Raw genomic sequence first — 22,183 nt, forward strand, 5'->3', positions numbered from 1 at the left:
TCTTATGTCAGGAAGTTTTTAAAATCATATTCCGAGATGGCACTTCCCTTGCAAAAATTGATAGGAAAAAAGAAGAAATTTCTCTGGGGGAAGAACAGCAAACTGCGTTTGAGAGGTTGAAAGAGGCTTTACTTACAGCTCCTGTATTAATGGCATATGATCCATCCAAAGAAGTAAGGGTATATACGGATGCAAGCAGTAAGGCTATTGGCGCGGTGATTTTACAACCGAATGCGAACGGTGATTTTCAGCCTATTTCCTACTGCAGTAGAGTTTTAAAAGACCATGAAACTCGACTTTCAACCATCGAGCAAGAATTGTTGGCAATCATATACGCATTTAAGTCATTCAGATTCTTTTTACTTGGGAGACATTTCGAATTATTTACCGACAACCAAGCAATCACATTCATTCGCTCCTCAACGCAACTTTCAAACAAATTATTTAGATGGTACACGTTGATGGCCGAGTTCGATTTTACCCCAATTCACTGTAAAACTACAAAAAATATGGCGGATGCTATAAGCAGAGAGACAGAACATGATCCACAGGATGAAGACGAGGAGCTTCCAGAGCCACGTACATTGTTATTGTTAGATGAGACAATTGATGTTGCTAAACACCAACGAGAGGATTCTTTTTTTGGAAATATCATCAATATTTTGGAAGGAAAAGAAGAGGAGGGGGGCAACAACCCACCCAGCCCCTCCCTGCAGAGGCAAGCCTGCTATTATGTTATCGAAAATGGACTTCTTTATAGACAACACAAACTGGGAGCTACGACAAAAAAAGTATTATGCATACCAAAGTCACTTCGCAACACTGTTATTGAGACATTACATAGTTTACTAGCTGGAGGAGCGCATTATGGCTTCACTAAAACATACAAAAATGCGTTGGATAGGATTTACTTTCCATTCATGAAGAACCATATTCAGAAAATGGTCAAGGAGTGTGTAATTTGTCAGCAGAATAAGCGCATAAAAGGAGCGCCATATGGAGAACTTTTAACGTTCAACTCACAGAAACCATTCGATAGAATCGCTTTAGATTTTAGCGGACCGTATCCACCAAGTGGTTTGCTCCGCCATAAATATATACTAAGTGCAATCGATCATGGTACTCGATTTTTAATTGCTCAATCAGTAGCAGATACTTCAAGTGAGACAGCAGCTAACTTCCTTTTTGAAAATGTAATTCTACGCTTTGGATGTCCTTCTCGTATAGATACGGACAGAGGTACTTCATTCACAGCTAGTTTATTTAAAGAACTATCGGAGAAATGTGGAATCCATCTGAAATTCGCTCCAGCAGCTAATCACAATTTAATTGGATTATTGGAACGATCACATGCTATTTTACAGGGACTTATGAAAAACTTCGTGAACTCAAAACACACAGACTGGCTTTTATACTTGCAATCGGCAGTGTGGTCGTACAATGTTAATTACCAGGAGAATTTGAAGAACAGTCCATTTTTTCTTCTTCATGGATTTACGCCTAGATTAGTCTGGGAGAGCGGACTACATTTAACGCCCAGTGTGAATGTAAACAACGAGATGAGATTCAAGATTCTCGAAAAAGCACGAGAAGCAGCTTATGAGTCTCTACAGAAACGCCACCGACAAGCAAAGAAGTACTACGATAAACGTCATCAGTCCATTGAATTTACACCAGGAGAATTGGTTCTAGTATACGATGGCAGTCATCGTGTACACACCGCTAAATGCTTTTCGGGAGTATATAAAGGACCTTGTAAAATTATAGCAAAAGAAAATCCCAATGTTTACAAAGTGGAATATAAGACGAGGACAGACAGTCGTAGACTCAATTTCGGTCCAGAGATTGAAGAAATACTATGCTTCGGAATACGGTAGCGGCGATGAGAATGTAAATGGTGATGAGACTGAAGAACAGGAACAGTCAGGAGTGAATGAGTGAGAACATACCCTTTTACCCTGTACGTAAGTTCCTTTTCAGTACTCTGATGCACTAAATAAATTTTACATCTGACAAATATTTTTTTTTAAAACGAACAAACACTAAAATTATGTGAAATATTATTGTTTAGCCCTTAATAATTGCACGGAAGTGTAAAACTAGTTATTACCACACTAAAATCATTAGTTATAACACGTAGACATCGAGGTTTCATAATAATGAACAACAAGTACAGTAACGCGCAAAAATAATAATAATTAATATTATTGTATTCACGGATAGTGAACAAAGGGAATGTTGATGAATATAAATTGCGCGCAAGGAATTTTCCTCAGATTTCTGTAGGCCTGCAGAGAACTGATGGAAATAATCTTTTGTGAACTACAAAAGATAAATAGTGTAAGTCGATAATAGACTTTAGTATCTTTTTATGAATAAAATGTGTTAAACACATTCGGTAAGGAAAAATGAGAATTAAAATTCTCTATGATTTAGCGTGGTTAGTCAAATAGGGTTTAAACAAGTACACATTTTAATATTTCAATTGTTAAATTTAAGTTAATTACATTTATAATTTTAATAACTAAATAAATGACAGAAATATGAGATTATCAGTTTTATAAGTTTTAAATAACGTTAAATAAAGAGAACAGTTATAATAAGAGCTGACTAGGCATACAGCCAGTAAATTATTCAATTAAACGAGCTACAGATCAATAATAACTAAATAAGAGCGATAATAAGAATTATAATATAGATAATTATAATATCGAAGAGAAGAGTGAACATATTGAGTTCTTTGATATTTATAATAAAATGTATCACATGGAAATAATATAAATATTGAGATTACCTTTATAATTATACGCATTTTACATTGAGATTTAATTATTTTGTATATTTTTCTTACATAACTTTACATAAAAGCTAGATTTGAAATCTAATACGAAGATTAATAAGTCAATTAAGAGCATAGGAGAAGTTACAGCTACGATCGTGAGTTATCAGCAGCCACTTGTCAGATTTTATTAACAATTTAACGACACTGTCATGAGATGAATTACGACAGTCTTGAAGGAGTAAAATATCATTAAACATGTACATTACTTTGATCCATCTAATTTGGGATACTTCATTCCAAATACGACTCAATTAGTTTATTGAATGTTATAATCGAGTTACTTAGAGTACTTCCTAAAAATTTTTTTCCGCATGGTAGAAATTTCCCATCTTGTAAAATTCCCACTTAAAATTTCCCTCACATGTATTTCATACTTCTCGAAGCGATATCCAAAGTCAATTTCAACTGCCTTCATGGTAAAATGTGTTTCGTCAGCAAAAGGATAAAGTTCAACTCGGATGCACCGGGAAAATTCCTTCCTCTTTAAGCAATGGGGAAACTGGACTGACATTCAGGAAGACAGAACAACTCAAGAAATATGCAAGTGAGGCATTCTATTCGTTTCTTCCGGCAACGATATCTATTTACATCGACAGAAGCAAAATTCTCTCTTAACATGAAGTAACCAACACGTTGCAAATTAAACAGCAGATATCTTACATTCGACATTAGCCGGGGAACTGAATAAACTGCGACAGAGCATTCTTTCAACTCAGGTTATCAGATCGAAAGATACAAGGGAAAATGGAATTGTATGTCTGTTCAGAACGATATTTCTTCATCTGGCAACATTTGGAATATAAATTGCAATTAAGTTTTTATTTTTATGTTATTTAATGTTAGATGCATATGCATATAGTTACACACTACCTATTGTCAACTTCAATTTTTTTTCTCCATATTTTTTTGTATTTTTATTCTGATTGCAATATTATTAGGAGAGAAAGAGTCTATAATGGACAACGAAATTTCGGATTCTTAGAATATTATTTTACGTATTCCAATTGTCATGAACACTATCAGCAAGTTGTGTATTTTACAATTAATCTTTAGTATTTTTAGTAATATTTAAAGTATTTCATTTCATTCAATTGTTATTTATAAATATTTTCAGTCAATTTAAGCATTCATATATTTTCAGAAACCAATTATAATTTAAATTTTGCAGTAGTATACAGTATACACTCATTAAATCTTCAAGAGTATTTGCAGCATTACATTACATTCATATGTAAAGTTCAATTTGCTTTTAGTAATTATCAGTAGTTATATTTATGTTCTCTTCTCCAGATTGTAATTATATTTGGTGTGTAAAGGATGGCATTAATTAGAATTTGGGTAATTTATAGTAAGAGTAAATGTTATGACTGAATCGGTACTCCTTTTCAAATTCCATTTCCTCAAATATAACAACCCTCAACTACAAGATTTTTCATACTTGTAATATTTACAAGTACTACTTTCTTAAAATAAGGGTGACTTAGAGGCGCCCTTGTCTCAACAAAACCTCTACACATACCGACATATTAAGTTCTCTCACACACAACATTACACTAACGATCAGGAGGAAATGCCTGTTCGGTATATGAAGCAAATTTCCTTTCCAAAACCTACCTGAATTGCCTCACAGATAATTCAAATTTTAACGGTGAAATGAACGTTTTAACAATATTATGAAACCATGTTAACAGTCCTCAGTTCAACTTTTTCACAGATGTCAACGTCTAGAGATGGTCACCAGCTAAAACCTTGGAGAAATAAGAAATCAACACGAATTACACCTGAAGGACGCAGAGGAATTATTTGTCCTACGATTTTTTTTGAGAATTTCTCAAGATTTTTATTTCTGAGATTTTTCTTTTCTTTTTTCGACATGTGGAAACAGGAATTACAATTAGACCTTTCATCAATTTTAATTACGCAGTTCAGCGAAATCAGTTGATAAGCTAATCTTCAACGCTGATAATACATACATCGATTTGAAGGAATATTTACATACAACTAAATACTTCACATTCACAATTCGACGATATGCAGTTCTCTACTGTACGTTTTTCTTCAATGACAATATTTGTAGCTGCAAAGTTAATGCATCACAGTGAAAAACATTTTTCACGGCAACAAGGAATTGACTATATACATATATATACATGGTTTGGTTCAAGAAGAAACTTCATTGCTATACGCAGAGACTATTAAGTGATGATAACAAGAGTAAAATTATGGTATTTTACTTGAACTCTTTGTGAGAATCAGGATAACTCAAGGATTATTTTATGGACAAATGTTAGTGCTGTGATTTTATCTATCGAACACTATTATACTCTTATCTTCAAATACATAAATTCATGTACATATATTATTACTGAAGGACAGTTACTGATACAGTGTATATATTTTGATTAAATTCAAGTTTTTTTAAATTAAATATTTACTGTGATAATTGACATATATTATAAATAAAAACGACAGCGATATTTACATGATACACTAAAGTAAGAGACGGTGAAATTTACATCGATAATATGACATATGTGTGCAAGTGTAACTCGGATGAGTATCACAAACTTTGCTGATTTTGTAAATAATTAACTTCAAAATATTTAATAGTGTTGTGCAGTGTCAGTGTTTACAGGATTGATGATGACATACTACCTCGTTAGTGTGTTACTGTGCCATACACCTTTTAACTAGGTCGATACGGATGGAACAATAACCTTACAATTGTGTCACGTGTTGTGTGTTTACATATTTTATGCATAGACAATCATAACGTCAACGTGTGTGACGTAAAACTTTCAATCATTGCATACATGAGTCAGCATAACAAACTCACATGTCAGTGTTCACCTTTCATACGCTGACAAGTATTGTTTATTTATTTTGTTTATTTATTGTTTATTTTTCTCCATTCCTTTTCCTTTTTCAAGAACAATATTACTCACATTTCATATTTTCGGTTATGGTATGTTAATTCAATAATTTTGGGACTATATTTTGTAATAAAAAAAAATCTCTCCATAGAAAGGATCGATATGGAATACAGCTTTAAATTTTTCATCTTTAGGTGAAAATCAAAAGATTTTTATTAGGGGGTAGAGGAGCGTATCGTACCCAAGGTATTGGGTAAGAAGTATAAAGTCTTAGGATAGCAGGAAGCAGAGAAAGGAATGCAGAATAAGCAATTAGGCAAACGTGAGGTGAGTGTTGGCAGTTGGCGAGAATAGGAGAGAGAGTAAGGACTACGGATTGTGAGAGAGGAGCAAAGTGGGGAACGACTATTGGACGATGGTGTGTGACAAGAGACAAGTGATAGTTGAGAGGACAAGCTAGGAACAATCTCCATATATTTGTAAGGCAAGTAATATCCTTTCCTTAACCAATCCATATCGGTTCAGTCACGGAGAGTATAAAACCCATATCTAATCTAAGTTAATTTCTATCGCCATTCCTTTAAAAGGTAACCTCTTGCATTTGTCACATTTAGGCCAAGCGAGTGATAACCATCTGAGAGATGAATAACAAATAACTACATCACCCAATCAAATCTAGAGGTTCTAGGTTCGATCCCAAACGCAGCATGGGAGTTGCGTTACGATGCATAAGTGTGTTGTGGTTGAGAGAGTCAAATGCTTTGAACAGATCTAGAAATACCGTGCTTGGAATTTCATTGTCCTGCAAGGCTTCAGTAATTATTTTTATAAACTGTACAGTTGCAGAATTCGTTGATTTGTCTTTTTGAAAACCATGCTGATATTCATTTATAATATTAAATTTGGAGCAAAAATCATGGATTTGATTGGAGATTATTTTTTTTGAGAATTTTGGAAAAGGGTGAAGTAATTGCTATTGGTCTGTAATTTAAGGGGTCTGTTTTAGGCCCCTTTTTGTATATCGGGTTTATGACGCTGTTTTTTAAGATCTATGGGAATATACCATTTGTTAAAGATGATTTTATAGTAAATTGTAGAGGCAGGAGTAGACAGTGTACATTTTTTTATTAGATGGTTAGACCAACCATCAATATCACATGATTTCTTGTTATTTAGGGAATTAATAGTTTTCTCAAAGTCATTGATACTTATTTTCCTCTAGCATCATAGAGTTTTGAATGGCATTAGTGTATTGGCCCGAATTTTCACTGTATTTTGTTTGTAATCTGCTGCTTGCGTTATCATTCACAAGTGTTTTATTGAATATTGTTGCAATGGTTTCTGGCTCTTTTACCTCAGTTCCATGTATAGCTAGCGAGATATTTTCTTTGACTTTATTGTTATTTTTCCCTCGTTGCTTGTTTAGTATATCCCATATGATTTTAGACTTATTGCTATTATTTTTTATTTTTTGTGATAGATGGTGAGCTTTCTCAGATTTGAATAATTTCTCGTACTCTTTTTTTCTTACTTTTATACATGTCATTATAAATTTTCTCTTTGGTAGCTATGAATTTGTCATGGATACTCTTTAGTTGATTTTTTTCTGCAGAATTTTGTTTGTGGCCCAATCTTTATTTTAATTATATATATATATATATATATATATATATATATATATATATATATATATATATATATATATTGTTGTAATCCCGTCTTACCTGGGATCTGAGGTCACAGGGATGCTTCAATAATACATTTTAGGTAGAGCTTAATTGTACTTGTCAGTTGAACCTGCTCCGATTAAGAGGGAAGAGATATGGAAGGTTGAATTTTAAAGGTTATTTACGCTTGTTCATACCTGGTAGGCGAGTGATGTTCTTGTCCAGATGCTTCTTGCAGACCGAATTGTGACTGATGCCAAGGTTCGATACCGTGACCCTTGGCTCACTGATTCGAGCGATCCCGCGCGACTCGCTGCATGCTTATGCAGCCGTAACTTCGTGTACCGTCGTCGTAGTTCTGTAAGTTGTAATGTGTCGTAGAGTCATCCAAGTGTAATCAGAGACTAATGAGAGTTCGATGAGACAAATGAGACAATTGAGAGCCAAATGAGAGCGAGCTCGGGGAGCGAGCTTCCTTTTATAATCTTAGGCTTCGAAAGGTTATTACACATTTCGAACACGCTGGATCTTGTTTAGATCCACGCATTTGCCTTTCAATCATTGCTTCACGGAAGTTACAAAGTTTGCGCATTCTTGGGATCGCCCGCTGGTCGGACAATTCCAGGAAATAAACAAGCGTAAATATTCTCTTGACAAGGTTTTCTCGTATTCGTAATCTCCATATCTCTACAATATATATATATATATATATATATATATATATATATATATATATATATATATATTAATAGGACATGCAATATTTAGATAATATACGAGTGTGTACGCTGAATGTTCAACAAGTGCAAAAGCGTGTTTCCGCGGCTACTAGTGTGCTAGTACTTTGAATCGCATCTTAAACGAAAATGATCTCAACAAAGTAACTGGGAAGGGATTAGTAACGCCTAACAAAGCACGCAGAAGAAAGAAAATGATGTGGACGAATTTGACAAGTGTGTTATCCGTAGAACAATTGACGAATTTGACGATCACAAAGGACAGTGCCCTACATTTGATTCTTACATATTTTTTTTTAATGAGACAACAGCATAGAATTTAGCCTTTGCCAGTATCATGTCTAGTGGAATTGTAACTTGCGCGAATTGCAACACTGCTCCTATGAGTCACGTGACGTCTTCTGCAGACGACAAACATTTTCCGCTTTGCGCATGTCAGAGCTCAGGCTAAACAGAATGCGCTGTACGTACGACGTCACCAAAAAAGCAACATTGTAATTGGAACGAGTAATGTAGGGATACATTCAATATATCGAGAAAATTCTGTTTTTGACAAGAATAGCATGTTTTCTGAGATATAATTTAGGCCAGGCCTGTGTAAGTGTAATTATGCAGAACTTTTTATTCGTGTTGTATTTGACTGAGAATTGTAGATCCCTTATGTTGTAGATAATTCTTCATCGCAATAAAAAGCCAATGTACAGGGTGGACGAAAAGTCCCTTTGCTACCGGAAGAGTTCTTGATGCTTCTCGGAGTGGAAGACCGAGCACTCGAGGCGAAACTTGTGCCGCCGTGGAGGCACCGATTGAACGATCACCAATGAAATCAACACGCAAACGTTCTGCAGAGTTAAGCATCCAAAGAAAAACAATGCAAGATCATATGAAAAAGGTCTTAAAAGTGAAATGTTTTCGTCCTGCCTCCGTTAATGAGTTGACAGATGTTGACTTGATAATCGTGTTCGTGCATGTCAGTTACTGCTGCAACAATTTCCGACCACAGAGGACAGAAAGCATGTCATGTTATCTGACGAGTGTGCGATTTATCGCAGCTCTCGCAATCGGAATGCCTTCTTCTGGGCGAAATATAATCCTTATTTTTTTGAGGCTCTGTTAATCAGCTAACTTATCTGACAATGATCACTGAGTGCTTGCTTCCAGAGTCGACGGTAAAAGGTATCGCCGGCACCGTTTGGTTCCAACAGGATGGAGCACCAGCGCATTATGCTCTAAGCGTCCGCAGGTGCCAAAACAAAAATTTCCCAAATCGCTGGATCGGACGTGGATTAGCCCAATCTCCAGCTCCATTACCTTGGCCTGCAAGAAGCCCTGATACCAGCACACCTGATAATACACATTGGGTGATGTGCATGAAGATGTGCGGAAAAACCGATACGCCAACAACGGGCAGCTGCAAGACGCAGTTCGTGCAGTTTCATTTCATTTCCACCACTCCTTCTGGGTGCTTCATTTTTTTGTCAAGGAGTCTATCTGCCTGATAGATGGCGTCAAAATTTTAATGGTATTAGTGTAATAACGAGTCACAACTGATAGCAACAGTTGTAAATCAATAGCTTTCATGTCCACCACAGGCAAATTATATGAGACAAAACAATTATTCTGTTCGTATCATATTCAACATTAGCTTTCCAGGGGTGTAAGGGGTGACCTTCCACGTAGTACACCCTACTGTCAACCTCACTTCCACGTAGTACACCCTGGACTGCATTTTGCAGACGAACGAGGCTCTAACGACTGGCACTATGGCCAGTATAATTTTCTCTGTGTTGTCCTGTGTTTTGTCCTTGTGTGTGCTGAGTGCTTCTCTACAGCCTCAGCTTTTAACTAAAGTCAGAAAATTTTAATGTTTTGGCAACACGACACTAAGTATATTCTATTATAGTTAAGGTAAGGGGCTAGACCCAGTGTAATGTGACGGGTGTAAAATAGCCTAAATGCTGACGCACCCAAAATTTTAAATTCAAATTAACTATGTTAAGAAAGCAATCAGGTTCATAAGTTTCAAAATATCTAAGAACTTTCTATCCTAAAAGGGCATTAGTTATTAGCCCCAGAATTTTCCTTGTAATTTCAATCTGACAGGGCTTCTTCTCAGGACCCAAAGCCTTTTCATTCTCAAGGTGCTCAGAGGGAGGGATGGGGGAAGGAGCGAATCCGGGAAAACTTCCATTATTGTTTTCTTCCTCCCAGGCTCCGTAATGATCCATCCACTCTAACAACAAGCCCGCGACATCTACCTAACCTAATTAGGTATCTCCATTTCCTTTATCATTGAGGAGAACAACCGATATCAACTAATAACGATTCCCGATCGATGAAGCAACCAACGGGCGAGAGAAGACAAAAACTCCATTGTTGGAAGATTAACCCCAGGGATGGAACAATTATTTTTTCTCCGGTTCGTTTCGGCATTAAATCCCAGCTTCGCTTGCTTGAGTATCGGGAAGAGTCTTAGCGTGTAAATTTTTTTATATAGATTTTTCTTAATTTGATGTGGGACAAATGCTCAAGAATCTACGAACCAATCCAGAAGGGATTAAGTATCGTATTTTAGATTAAAACAACCAACAAGACCACAATTGTTTTGGATTCTGATAAGCAAAACATAAAACAAGCTTTTCACAACAAAATGCTTTTTTAAAATTATTTTGGTTTAATTTAAACAATATTTATTACGTGGGACATCGTTCCTTCTACAATGAGGCATCTGACGTTTAATTCTCAGGAGAGATGGCCGAACGTATCATATTAAGATATTTATATCTCTAACGTCATATGCTTTCTAGTCTCCATCAGAGCCACCACCATGTGAGCAATTTTTTAAAATAATTTTATATCACATTATACGATTACACATTTGAGGGTGTTCTAAGGCCACCGTCAGTACTATCTCTCTAGCAATTTATAAACAAAATGTGATAAAATACACATATTGCCATAACTTGCATGTAGAACATTTGCATTGGTCTCCGTGATGACGTAGTGTCGTTGTCGCCTTATAATCAAGGGGTCTCGGATTCGATTCCCGGTGGAGGCACATAGTGGTTCGGATCGCACTTTAAACTGTAGGTCCAGTTCCGATTAGTCTTACTGTGCATAAAGTGGACTTAAATCAACAATTCAATCAATCAACATTAGCATTCTCAGTGGACGTTGGGATAAACAGCTCATCTTGTTTTCAGGCTTTTCTCTATAACTCGCCGATACATAAAATAAATAACGCACGGATCCATTTTCCACTCCATGCAGAATGAGATGGGATGGCAGCACTGTTGACATTTAACTACTGCTGCTACTATTATTTTACCCTACGAACTGCAAATGTTGCTTGCATAGAATGAACCTGTAAACGCGACCACTTTTGCCGTCGTGCCGTCGGCCGCGAAAACAGCGTGTATAAAAAGAGGTTATTAGCTACACGCTTCTGCCTCAGTGGGTAAGCTTGCACTTCATTACATGTTGTTTTTTTTTCTCAATGACACTTCCAAGTTGAGCGAGAGACAGGCCAAAAACTACCAATCTCCGAAAGAGAAATAGCATTATAGGCAGACTGTGACAGAAAATGATTCACAAGAGTCTGCTCTTTGTTCTTACAACCCTTCCCACAAAAAAAAAAACGACAGAAAATTGAAAGGTCGAAGGCCTTTCTTACTCTTTTCAATTCTCTGATGTGGGTCGGATTTACAAAAAATCCAGAACAGATTTTTGTCCGAATCCGTCCCTGTTTGTGATAACAACTGATATTAAGTTCATTTTTTATATTTTTTTCATTACAAAAGTGAAAATTAATATTTATGTGTTTCTTATATTTGTATTTTTTAAATTGAGGTATAATTTGGCGACAAAATTTTCAGCTTTTGTGATTAGAAGTAATGCACTGGGAACCAGTTTTGAACACTGGTAGTAAGCTGTATACTTGTAGGAAGGAATACATATTATAACAGTGTTACAACTGCATGAATTAAAACTTCTTTACTGATTTTAAACGTACAGCAGTAGCTTTGAAACCTATGGCCAGTTGTGGCGATTGGGTTCCAAAACTGGAGAGGGGGCAACGTGCCAAAAATAGGGAGGCAAGGACAGTTTACGAGGGTCACTATTTATATTTTGAGCCTAACAATGAAAAAACAGGAATTTGGCATTGAAAACTGCTTTATTGTTTTTCGAAGTATTCTCCTTTATGGTCAATACACTTTTCCATTCGTTCGAACCATTTGTCAAAGCAGTTTTTCCATTCTTCTTGAGACACCTCCATAATATGGTTTTTGAACGCATCAAAGGCGTCTTCCGCCGACGAAAATCGTTGTCCACGCAATTTATTCTTGACATTCGGGAACAAGAAGAAGTCATTGGGTGCCAAATCAAGACTGTACGGCGGATGACCCATCAATTCGATTTTTTGACTGTTCATAAAGTCGGTTGTTAGACGAGATGTGTGACAGCTGGCATTGTCTTGATGAAGAATGATCCGACGGCGTTTGTTTGTTTTCCGTATTTGACCGAAGACCTCTGGCAAACAAATTGTTGTGTACCATTCAGAGTTGACTGTTCTACGTTCCTCTAAAGGTACAGTTGCCACATGACCAGTTTTCACGAAAAAACAGGCGACCATTTGTTTCGATGTGCTTCGAGCGCGAACAACTTTTGTTTTATTGGGTTCATCTTGAAACACCCATACAGTCGACTGCTGTTTACGTTCCGGCTCATATGCATATATCCATGATTCGTCACCTGTTACAATCTTATATACGTCTTTTGAAGCACCACGATTGTATTTATTAAGCATTTGTTTGCACCAATTGACGCGAGCGTCTTTTTGAGTTTTTGTCAAATTGTGTGGGATCCAACGAGAACATACCTTTCTCACAGCTAAATGATCATGTAATATTTTATATATGCTGGTGGAACTAATGCCTATGGTTGCCTCAATCTCACAGTATGTCACATGACGATATTGCAGTATTAGGTTTTGCACAGCATCAATCTTTTCTTGAACAACAACTGATTTTGGACGACCTTCGCGAATCTCGTCGGTGAGCGAATGGCGGCCACGATTAAATTCGTTATACCAGCGTTTCACAGTGGCAAAGGATGGGGCTTCATCGCCAAATGTGGAAGTAAGTTGATCGATGCACTCTTGTCTTGATAATCCACGTCGAAAATCGTAAAAAATCATCGCACGAAAATGTTCACGAGTTAATTCCATTTTATTGTTGTCGCGCAACTCCAAGGCAACATAAACAACACAAATGAAGCTATTGACAAAACATTTGAAGTACGTTATGGTCAATAATGGCAGACGATTCCGTGCAAACGTCAAATCGCGCCTAACTTCAATCAGTGTTGCCAAGGCTCAAAATATAAATAGTGGCCCTCGTACTTTCACTTGGTACATAAGGTTTAGCATAGTGCGGCGACAAAAATGGCAAAAGCGGGGGGTAAATGCCTCTCTACGCCCCCCCCCCCCCATATCTTCTCCACTGCCTATGGCTGAATGTTTAACACGCTTTAGGATCAAATAACTAATACACTCCTGCAAACACAAGGATTGCCAGAATTGCGTTAAGGAAAAGCAAACACTCACAGCAGCCCAAGATCTGATATCAACACTTCCATCAGTCCATCCACAACTTCTGTATATCTTGAACGAAATTTATCGTCGTTCTGAAACTGGTAGCATGTTATTTTTCCGCATCCTCCATGAATTAGGAATTCCTCCATACCGTCAGGCGAAGAGATGTCAAGATATTTTCCAAGCACTGAGGGATCGTGTATGGAGAGAGGTTGGAACATGAGCGCATAGGTTACTCCAAGTAGTCTTCTGGTACTTATACTTTTCTTCAAATCTTCGAGAGGAAAAGATGAAACATCGACTTCCAATTCAGAAGCACTTTGCACAAAGGAGCTGTGGTATATAGACAGGAATTCATCCATATGTTTGTCCCTTGTGGTGCGTGTCATGTTCCCGTATAGGAAGAGGAGTATATCGAAAACCGGAGAACGGTAATTCAACAATTGGTAATCAACTAGTTTCACTTCCACTGGCAAGCCTCCACTGTCGTACCTAAACATGATATTGTTGAGCCATAAGTCACCGTGACTTACAACTTTGAGAGAATCAGGCGCCTCTGCCATTTTGCAAAGCTTTTGGTAAACATCATCCATGTGAAGATTTGCCTTCTCCACAACCTTCGAGTAATGAGGTAGCTGACTTGCGATTCTGACGCCAGTCTCAAAGCAATGCATCATGTAGCAATCCATGACACTTTGTCTGTTCCCCGTGAAATGGACGAGTCCCAGAAAATCACAGAACTGATCCAATTTTTCACCTTTCCTCGCCTCGACGGCCAGAGAAGCGGCGTGAAAACGTCCAAGGCCACTCAGGACGAGGGAGGAGTGTTCGAAGTCAAGACACGACCATCGCAAACTCTCGGCGAGCCGGAAACCAGACTTCATCAAATTTTCCAGCACGAGGAAGTATTTCCCTCGCGAGAGGTAGAAGGTCGGGACTGGCAGTCCTGTCGCACCTGCTTCGTGCATTTCGTGAAGGATGATGGAGTAGAGACCGATCTCTTTCTGGAATCCTTCGACGTCGACGATGATCTGTAACTGGCTCTTCTGGACGGGGAATTCCTTGACGAAGAAGCTGAGCTCTTTGATCTTTCCGTCGTGCTCAACCTCCACCGCGACGATATTTTGCGTAGAGAGATATCCGGTAGGACGACTCGCTGGTTCTATTACATGGTATCCCTTCACGGTAAATCTCGTTGTTTGTAGCTCCTTTCTCACAATCTTCTCCAACTCCTCCTCACTTAACAATGGATTTCTAATAGGTTCCATTTTGAAACGAACTGTGCTTGGAAAATCTTGAACTACTTCTCCGAAAATTATATTTTAGAACGTTCTTTTGGAGAAACAGACAATGTGATTTCCACTGCCAACCTTCATTGCAAACAATATTTTAAATCACAACCGAGACTCATGAGTTTACATCTCCCAACAAAAAAATTATTTCCAAGCTATCTAACGAAGTTTCTGAACACAGAGAGAAATCTCCGTGGATTTATCTTGTCAGCATACCCCGTTCCCTATAATTCAATCTCCCGATAACAAAAGCGTAGTGTTTTGTAACAGTCCCGTTCGTACATCGTCAGACACGAAACAATATTTCTTCTCTATTTACATTCCTGGTATCTTTTAATCCAACATAATACCTCTTCCAGGTGAAAGAGCATTAGCAAACAGATTTGGACATCATGAAACCTTTGCCAAGCATATTTATGGAACAGCAAATACGATGGTTTATAATACCCCTGCAACGTTTTAGTCTTGTAGCTAGATATATCAGAAAAGGACACAATCTGTGGCTTTACTTCCCACCAATTGTGTATACACACACACGTATAAATATATTTATGTGTGTGTGTGTGTAAATACTCACCACACATCTCTCTTTTATACAGTATTCATTGATTCAATTGCTTTATTTTACTTCGCTTTTGTGCCACTTTTGGCTAATTTGCGAATATGGGGAGGAGTGATATGACGAAATTGATGGACACTCACGAAGATCCATATCCAGGCCGGGATTCGAACCCGGACCCCCGGGCGTCGTAGCGCAATGTTCTAACCACTCCGCCATGGGGGCCGCCTTTTTATGCAAGTAATATATATATAAAAGTTTATGTGTATATTGTTATTGTGTGTGACAAGGTCGCCCGCAGGATTTTTTCTCATGCGGGGCAGACTCACAGAAACTTTTATTATAATAAAAATTATTATAATAATTATTATTATTGCCATTATTACTGCTATTATTGTTTTTTGTTATTATTTTACATTACTATTACTCTACTACTTCTTCTGTTTTTTCAAAATTACATACAGTACATTTGTAATTTCCTTATTTTGTATATCTATACACAATTTGCATAACTGTATACTGACAAAAAGCTGTTTGTTATAGTTAGATAATCAGTGTATAATAGACTTTAAGCTTATAACTTATGTAACCCTATTTCAAATAATAATAATAATAGTTGCTGTAACTTACGGCATGTGAGTCACAGAAAACAATAATTTTTGTTATAAAATATCTCTACAATTTCACAATTCGAATTACATTAACTCTTTCCAGAAATCTCAGATCTCTTGGAGACCCCCTGCGGGCGCCCATGTGTGTGGGGGGTAAGCTCCATGAAGCAACAGTCATCTGAGGGCCAGGGCCTAACAATCAAGTTTTCGTTGGGTGAGTCCCATCGTCTAGCTTCTGTTTTCTAGCTTTTGAAACCGAAAGACACACGCATTGGTGGATTTCGCGAGAGGTGCACGTGCCGCATAGAAATCACAAATGTAGCATTTTAAAAAGTTTTTGAGCTTACATTTCTGCACATTAGAAGAACTACAACCGACATCTGTCTGACTTTCAACTTTCATGATTTCAAACAAATGCATATCAAGTATTCGAGCCTACAACCTCGCGTGTCCATACTTGCGTCTCGATTGATCAATTACTTGTCGCTTTTGAACTGCACTAGGTGACGTCACTTCCAACAAGACCATACTTCAAAACTGCTCTTTTGGACCTTTCGGAGAGAGCGAGATATTGTAATTGTAAAAAACTGTATAATTGTAACATAAGGTCCTTAATAAATAGCTTTAAAGAAATATTTTTATGCACTTGAAGACTTCAAATATTGATTTGTAAGTCCTGTATGTTTGTAACAACAAGATGTACTTAAAGAGGGCCCGCTGCTCTGCGTGTGTACAGCCGACAGCAAACACAGTAAAAGGCAAATTGTCCTTCACCACGTTCATTCCTACTGCTTTCCGCGAGGATAGCTTCTAGAATTGCAACAAAAACGCCAACAGGCAGAAATTACTGCTTCAGAATCTCCTCAATTCAATTCCTTAACAAAATAACACTATCGGAGATAAATCCATAATACGAGTAGTGATGGACAATTTACTAATATATAGTATGGCCGGAAATAAAGTATACCGGAACATGTTGTATTTAATTTTGCAACCAGGCCGCGGTAGCTCAGTCGAAACAATAAGTCGTTAGGACGTCTGACTACTATGCAAGAGACCCAAATTCGATCCCCAGTGGGGGAGAACTGGGACTTTTTTCAACCTGTTCAAGCTGCTCCGGCGCCCACCCAACCAACTGTGGGGGGTAAAGGCAGCCAGGGGCGTCGTGCTGATCACATCACACCCAGCTTCGGCCGATATCAAGAAAGTGTGGGGCCCTGATCCCACCCCCACCCCCTATACGACTTCATAGCGTGGTGCAAAGCACAGGGGAGCACTTTACTTTGGAAGTTTTATTCCTACTTGGCGCTCTTATTATAAGCAGCTTTTTCCGCTGCTCCGCTAGGATCGCTAGAATGGGCGCGTGCAGGGGTGGGGGGCACTTGCCCTCCACCCTGAGATAAAGAGTTAATGTAAATCGAATGGAGAAATTGTAGTGATATTTTATAACAAAAAGTATTGTTTTCTGTGACTTAGAGGCTATAAGTTATAGCAACTATAATTATTACTATTATTTGAAGTAGGGTTACATTTAAGCTTAGACTATTTTACAGTGATTATTTAACTATAACAAACAGCTTTTTGTCCTACATGAATTAATGTTAAGTATACAGTTATGCAAATTGTATATAGTTATAGGGAAGACCGGTGGGAGTTGCCGATAGGGGCGAGTTGACAAAAGTCAATTTTATTCCCTCCAGTCAAGAGTTGGCAACATTGCAAGTTACTGTGAATATGTGTCATCTCTATAGCTCGACCACAAGGAAAAAAACCTTCCGTCCAAAGCGTTCGCGCAACTTCCCTGCCGTTATCGGTGTTCGGGGCAGTGTTGCCAGGTCAGATTTGAAAAATTCGGGAGATTGTTCCTTGGGAAACCAGAAGATCTGCTACAAAATCCGATGATCTAATAGTAGCGGATGAACGACGTTCTTGGGGGTGAAGGGGCGGCATAGGCGTGCGCACTGGGGGGGCAAGGGGAGTGGCGCGCATTGTTTACGGTGTAAACGTCACAGATACTTTTGTAACAATGGTGCTAAACCCAGAACTCTGTGCTTGGCGAAAATAAACCGAAGATCTCCATTTCAGGAGTGGACATGTTTCAAACAAAAGAAAGTAAACCGCCCGAGGGAACCGACCAACATCTTTCATCTCTTCCGCATTTTCCGGTTAGAGTGTGCGTGGAAAACACCCTCAAATTTGCCCTTTCTCAGCACCGACACAAGGGGTTTGTGATGCCTCTATTATCGCGAAGAATTTTTATGACAGGAAATGGTAGAAAGTTGTGTTCACAGATGAAGCTAACGTGCCGCCTTTCGTTGTCGGCGATTTTCCACAATCTTTCAAGTCGAATGCTAACAATAACAAATCAGTTTGTCTTCTGCTGGTGTTCGGTGTACAGCTATCGATAGGGGTGGGCACGCGTTCTGCACCATAATGAGAAAATGCATTACGTATGTGAAATATATTTGGTGAATTAGACAGCATGTGTTCCTCAATAATTCAAGATAGCAACGCTTATGCTAGGGTGCCACCCATCCTCCCCATCTGCTAGAAATACACACACACACACCCACAAACACATGCATGTATAACATAATTTGCCCACGCTACGAAGTCAGTGTTTCTACCTCGTAAGGCAAGTACATTTCACTGTGTTTGTGTCACTTCATCCATTTCATCAGTATTTCTTTCATCCATATTGTCGTACTTACCCGTAGAGGCACAAAAGCGACGTAAAGTAACTAAAATAGAAATAGAGTTTTGGGGTGGGATAAAATACAGCCATCTAAAAATAGTAATGTAGTAAAAGTAAAAAAATAATGTCCTAGCACAATTGAGTAGCGTTTGATTTGATTTTGATTTGGTGTTTTAAGTCCACTTTATGCACTGTAAGGCTAATCGGGACTGGACCTACAGTTTACAGTGGGATCCGAACAACTTGTGCCTCCACCGGGTATCGAACCCGGGACCCCTTGATTACAAGGCGACGACGATACCACTGCGCCATCGGGGAGGCCCGTGAGTAGCGTTTGACATAATTTCACAGTTCAAACAGCACTTTTCACGGCTGAGTGAAGTTCCACTCCACATCTCCCCTCCGTGTTCAAGTAAGATGAGCAGGAAACGTGTTTTTAAGCTGGCCGTTGGAGGTTCCATAGCAATAGTTTATTATGGAATCCTACCGAGAAATCAATAGGTCTGGCAACACTGACGTTGGCCGCTCTGAAGGCTCCTTCCTCCTGTCTTTTTCCCCCCACCCGCCAGCGCGATGGGGTCTGCGCAGGTTTCTTTCCTTGTGGTTCCACTATAGAACCAACTCACAACTAAGAAGTTGAGTGTCTTGTTCACAAAGTTTCTAGTGAATGACAAAAGTGGACACATGGCGGACGAGATCGGCTGTGTGTAGTTTCGTGCGGAATTTCACCTCCACATTTCTCTGGCAAAACCTAACATCTTATTTTGTGCTATGAACTAAATTGTAGCCAGAGCCCCACTGACTCATGTGAGCAACAAACTCTCTCAAATTGGAAGCGGGAAACCACAAAAAGAAGCTTTTTTACAATTACGAGACATCGCATTTTCCCGAGGAACACTCTTCTCAAGTGGTGACCACGATCTTCCGACTCAGTGTTGCTACCTTCGGACGAGAATGACCTCCAAGAAGAAAAACAGCAGCAGCCGCCTGGACAAGAGATGCAGCCTCTTGGAGGCAACTATCAGCAAGTTGGACTCCAAAGTGTCGGAAGCTTTGAAGTCCTTGCCACCTCCTCAGTCCACGGAAAAAACGGCCACAGCAGAGACAACTCCAAGCAGCACCATCTTGGAATTCCTCCAACAAGATATAAAGGAGCTTAAAGGCCAGATACTGGAGCTGCGTTCGGACATGGACAGCTTTCACAACAGAATGCTGTCTCAGGAGTAGTGATGGGTCGTTCGTGAACGAGTCGTTCAAAAGTAACGACTCTCTCTTGTGAGCGGTGAACGACTCGTTCACCAGAATTGAACGACACGTTCAAAGAGTCGTATGTGTGCCACGACTCCTCCGCCCGCCAAGCAACTATTATTCCATTATTCCCTCTCCTTTCCACGAATTTTGCGAGGAAGGCGCATGCGCAAGTGTATACTCGCCTGGCGGCCGGAATTTTTTAAAGAAAGCAAGTCGATTCTGCGGGCAGCAAATGGGGACTGGAGAGGAGAGGGAGGGGGGGTCCTCTCTGTTCCTTTTCCCTACCCCTAGTTAAGTAAAGCTGGCTGAAACGTGCCGTGTACGATGAGAGGGGAAGGAGCATGCTCGCGAGTCGACTCTTTCCTTCGTTCAAAGAGTCGTGGCACACTTTAGCGACTCTTTGAACGAAGGAAAGAGTCGACTCGCGAGCTCGCGACTCGCGAGTGTTGTTTGCAGAGAGAGAGAGCGCGCAACCTCAGCCCATGACGGGCAGCGAAGAACAGCCAACAAATTTGTCCTGTAGTTTCAAGTTCGGCCAAACCATTAGCGCTAAAATTACAAGAAATTAAATGTTAGTAAAAAATATTAGGGGAGTCTTGTAAAGATTTTGGGAAGGTGTTAGGCACAGACCTCTTGATTACAATATTCCGATTAGCCTATTTTGAGTTGTTATTGTTTAAGTCCACTTTATGTGCAGATAGGATAGTCGGGACTGGACCTACAGTTTAAAGTGGGATCCGAACCTCCACTTTGTATTGAACACGGTACCCCTTGATTACCGGCGACGTTATAACTACGCCATCGGGGAGACCCGATTAGCCTATTGGAGCATAAAAGTGGACTTATAACAATTTTTGCCAAGCAAACCATTTTAATACATGACAGCGTTAACCACTATGCTATTAAAGTGAATCAGAAAAGGGAGGCAGTAATTTATAATTTGCAACACAAAATACTTAGTGTGGAAAGCGATTGTTACTTTTAATTATTTTCTAAAGCGCCGGCCTCCATGGTGGAGTGGTTAGTACACCTCATTACTCATCCTGATCTTCGCGATTACCCAAAAAAAGTGACAGAAAGGCGAAGTAAAATAAACCTAAGTGACGCACACAAAATTTTAAATTCATATTCAATCATAGCCTTTAGTATAAAACAGAGATGTGATGGGGAGGGCCGGCCCCCGTGGCGGAGTGGTTAGCACATCGCGGCACGAGGGCAGGGAATCCTGAGGCCGATATTCGGTGGAAACACATAGCGGCTCGGGATACCACTTTTGCCCAGGCTTTGCTCTTCTGCCACTTTGGCTAATCGCGAACATGAAAATCAGTGATGATATAATGAAATTGATGAAGTGACACTCAATTCCGAGATTCCTCTTAGCGCACTGCTCTAACCACTCCTCCACAGAGGCGACTGAAATTGTTGGAAGTGAATCAGTTTCACAAGTAGCAGGGCATTACAAAATCGCAATGAAAACAGGGCCAACCCTTCCAAAGTTGGTGAGATGATGAGAGACACTCTGTGTAAAATGTACTGTCCGAGAATCTCGTCTCATTGGAGTAACGATACCGATTTATGCTTTGAAATCGATAAGCGAACAAGACCTGACAGGTGTTTTTAACTTGAAATCAAATCACGAACAAGATATGCATTCTCATTCACGAGTTGAAACGATGTGCCAAGTCATCTTGTCTCACCACGATACTCGATCGAGTTGCTCTTCAGCTTCGTGCACATGTAAACCTTTTAATTTACACGTTCAATTTTATTTATCCAAGAAAACAAATCTGTTAACATGAGAATGAACAGAAGAAATAAGCTACTAGTTATTTTCCCATTAAGGAACAAACAAATTTTAAAATGCTATAATTTCTTATAAATTAGCATGCAGTAATTATATTTTATAATTTATTAATTCAGTTTTAATATTTTAACTGCCTAACACGCTTTGTTGTATTTTATGCATCTTTTATACCTAATTACTTAGTATTGACAGCGAGGATGAATGAATTTTACGTACAGATAAGCTAATCGGGACTGGATCTACAGTTTAAAGTGGGATC

The 22,183-nt window shown here is 38.8% G+C and overlaps 1 protein-coding gene across 1 annotated transcript; it reads right to left on the minus strand.

Annotated features, from left to right (window-relative positions):
* Window positions 1-13,164: 13,164 nt before the first annotated feature.
* LOC145987136 (uncharacterized) lies at window positions 13,165-15,100 on the minus strand. The gene has a single exon (XM_083121633.1). It carries the CDS (start codon window positions 14,978-14,980, stop codon window positions 13,721-13,723), a length of 1,260 nt encoding a protein of 419 aa, XP_082977759.1. The 5' UTR covers window positions 14,981-15,100; the 3' UTR covers window positions 13,165-13,720.
* Window positions 15,101-22,183: the final 7,083 nt, after the last annotated feature.

This window comes from Lepisma saccharinum, chromosome 4 (assembly GCF_977018435.1).
Source record: "Lepisma saccharinum chromosome 4, izLepSacc3.1, whole genome shotgun sequence".
Classification (NCBI taxonomy): domain Eukaryota; kingdom Metazoa; phylum Arthropoda; class Insecta; order Zygentoma; family Lepismatidae; genus Lepisma; species Lepisma saccharinum.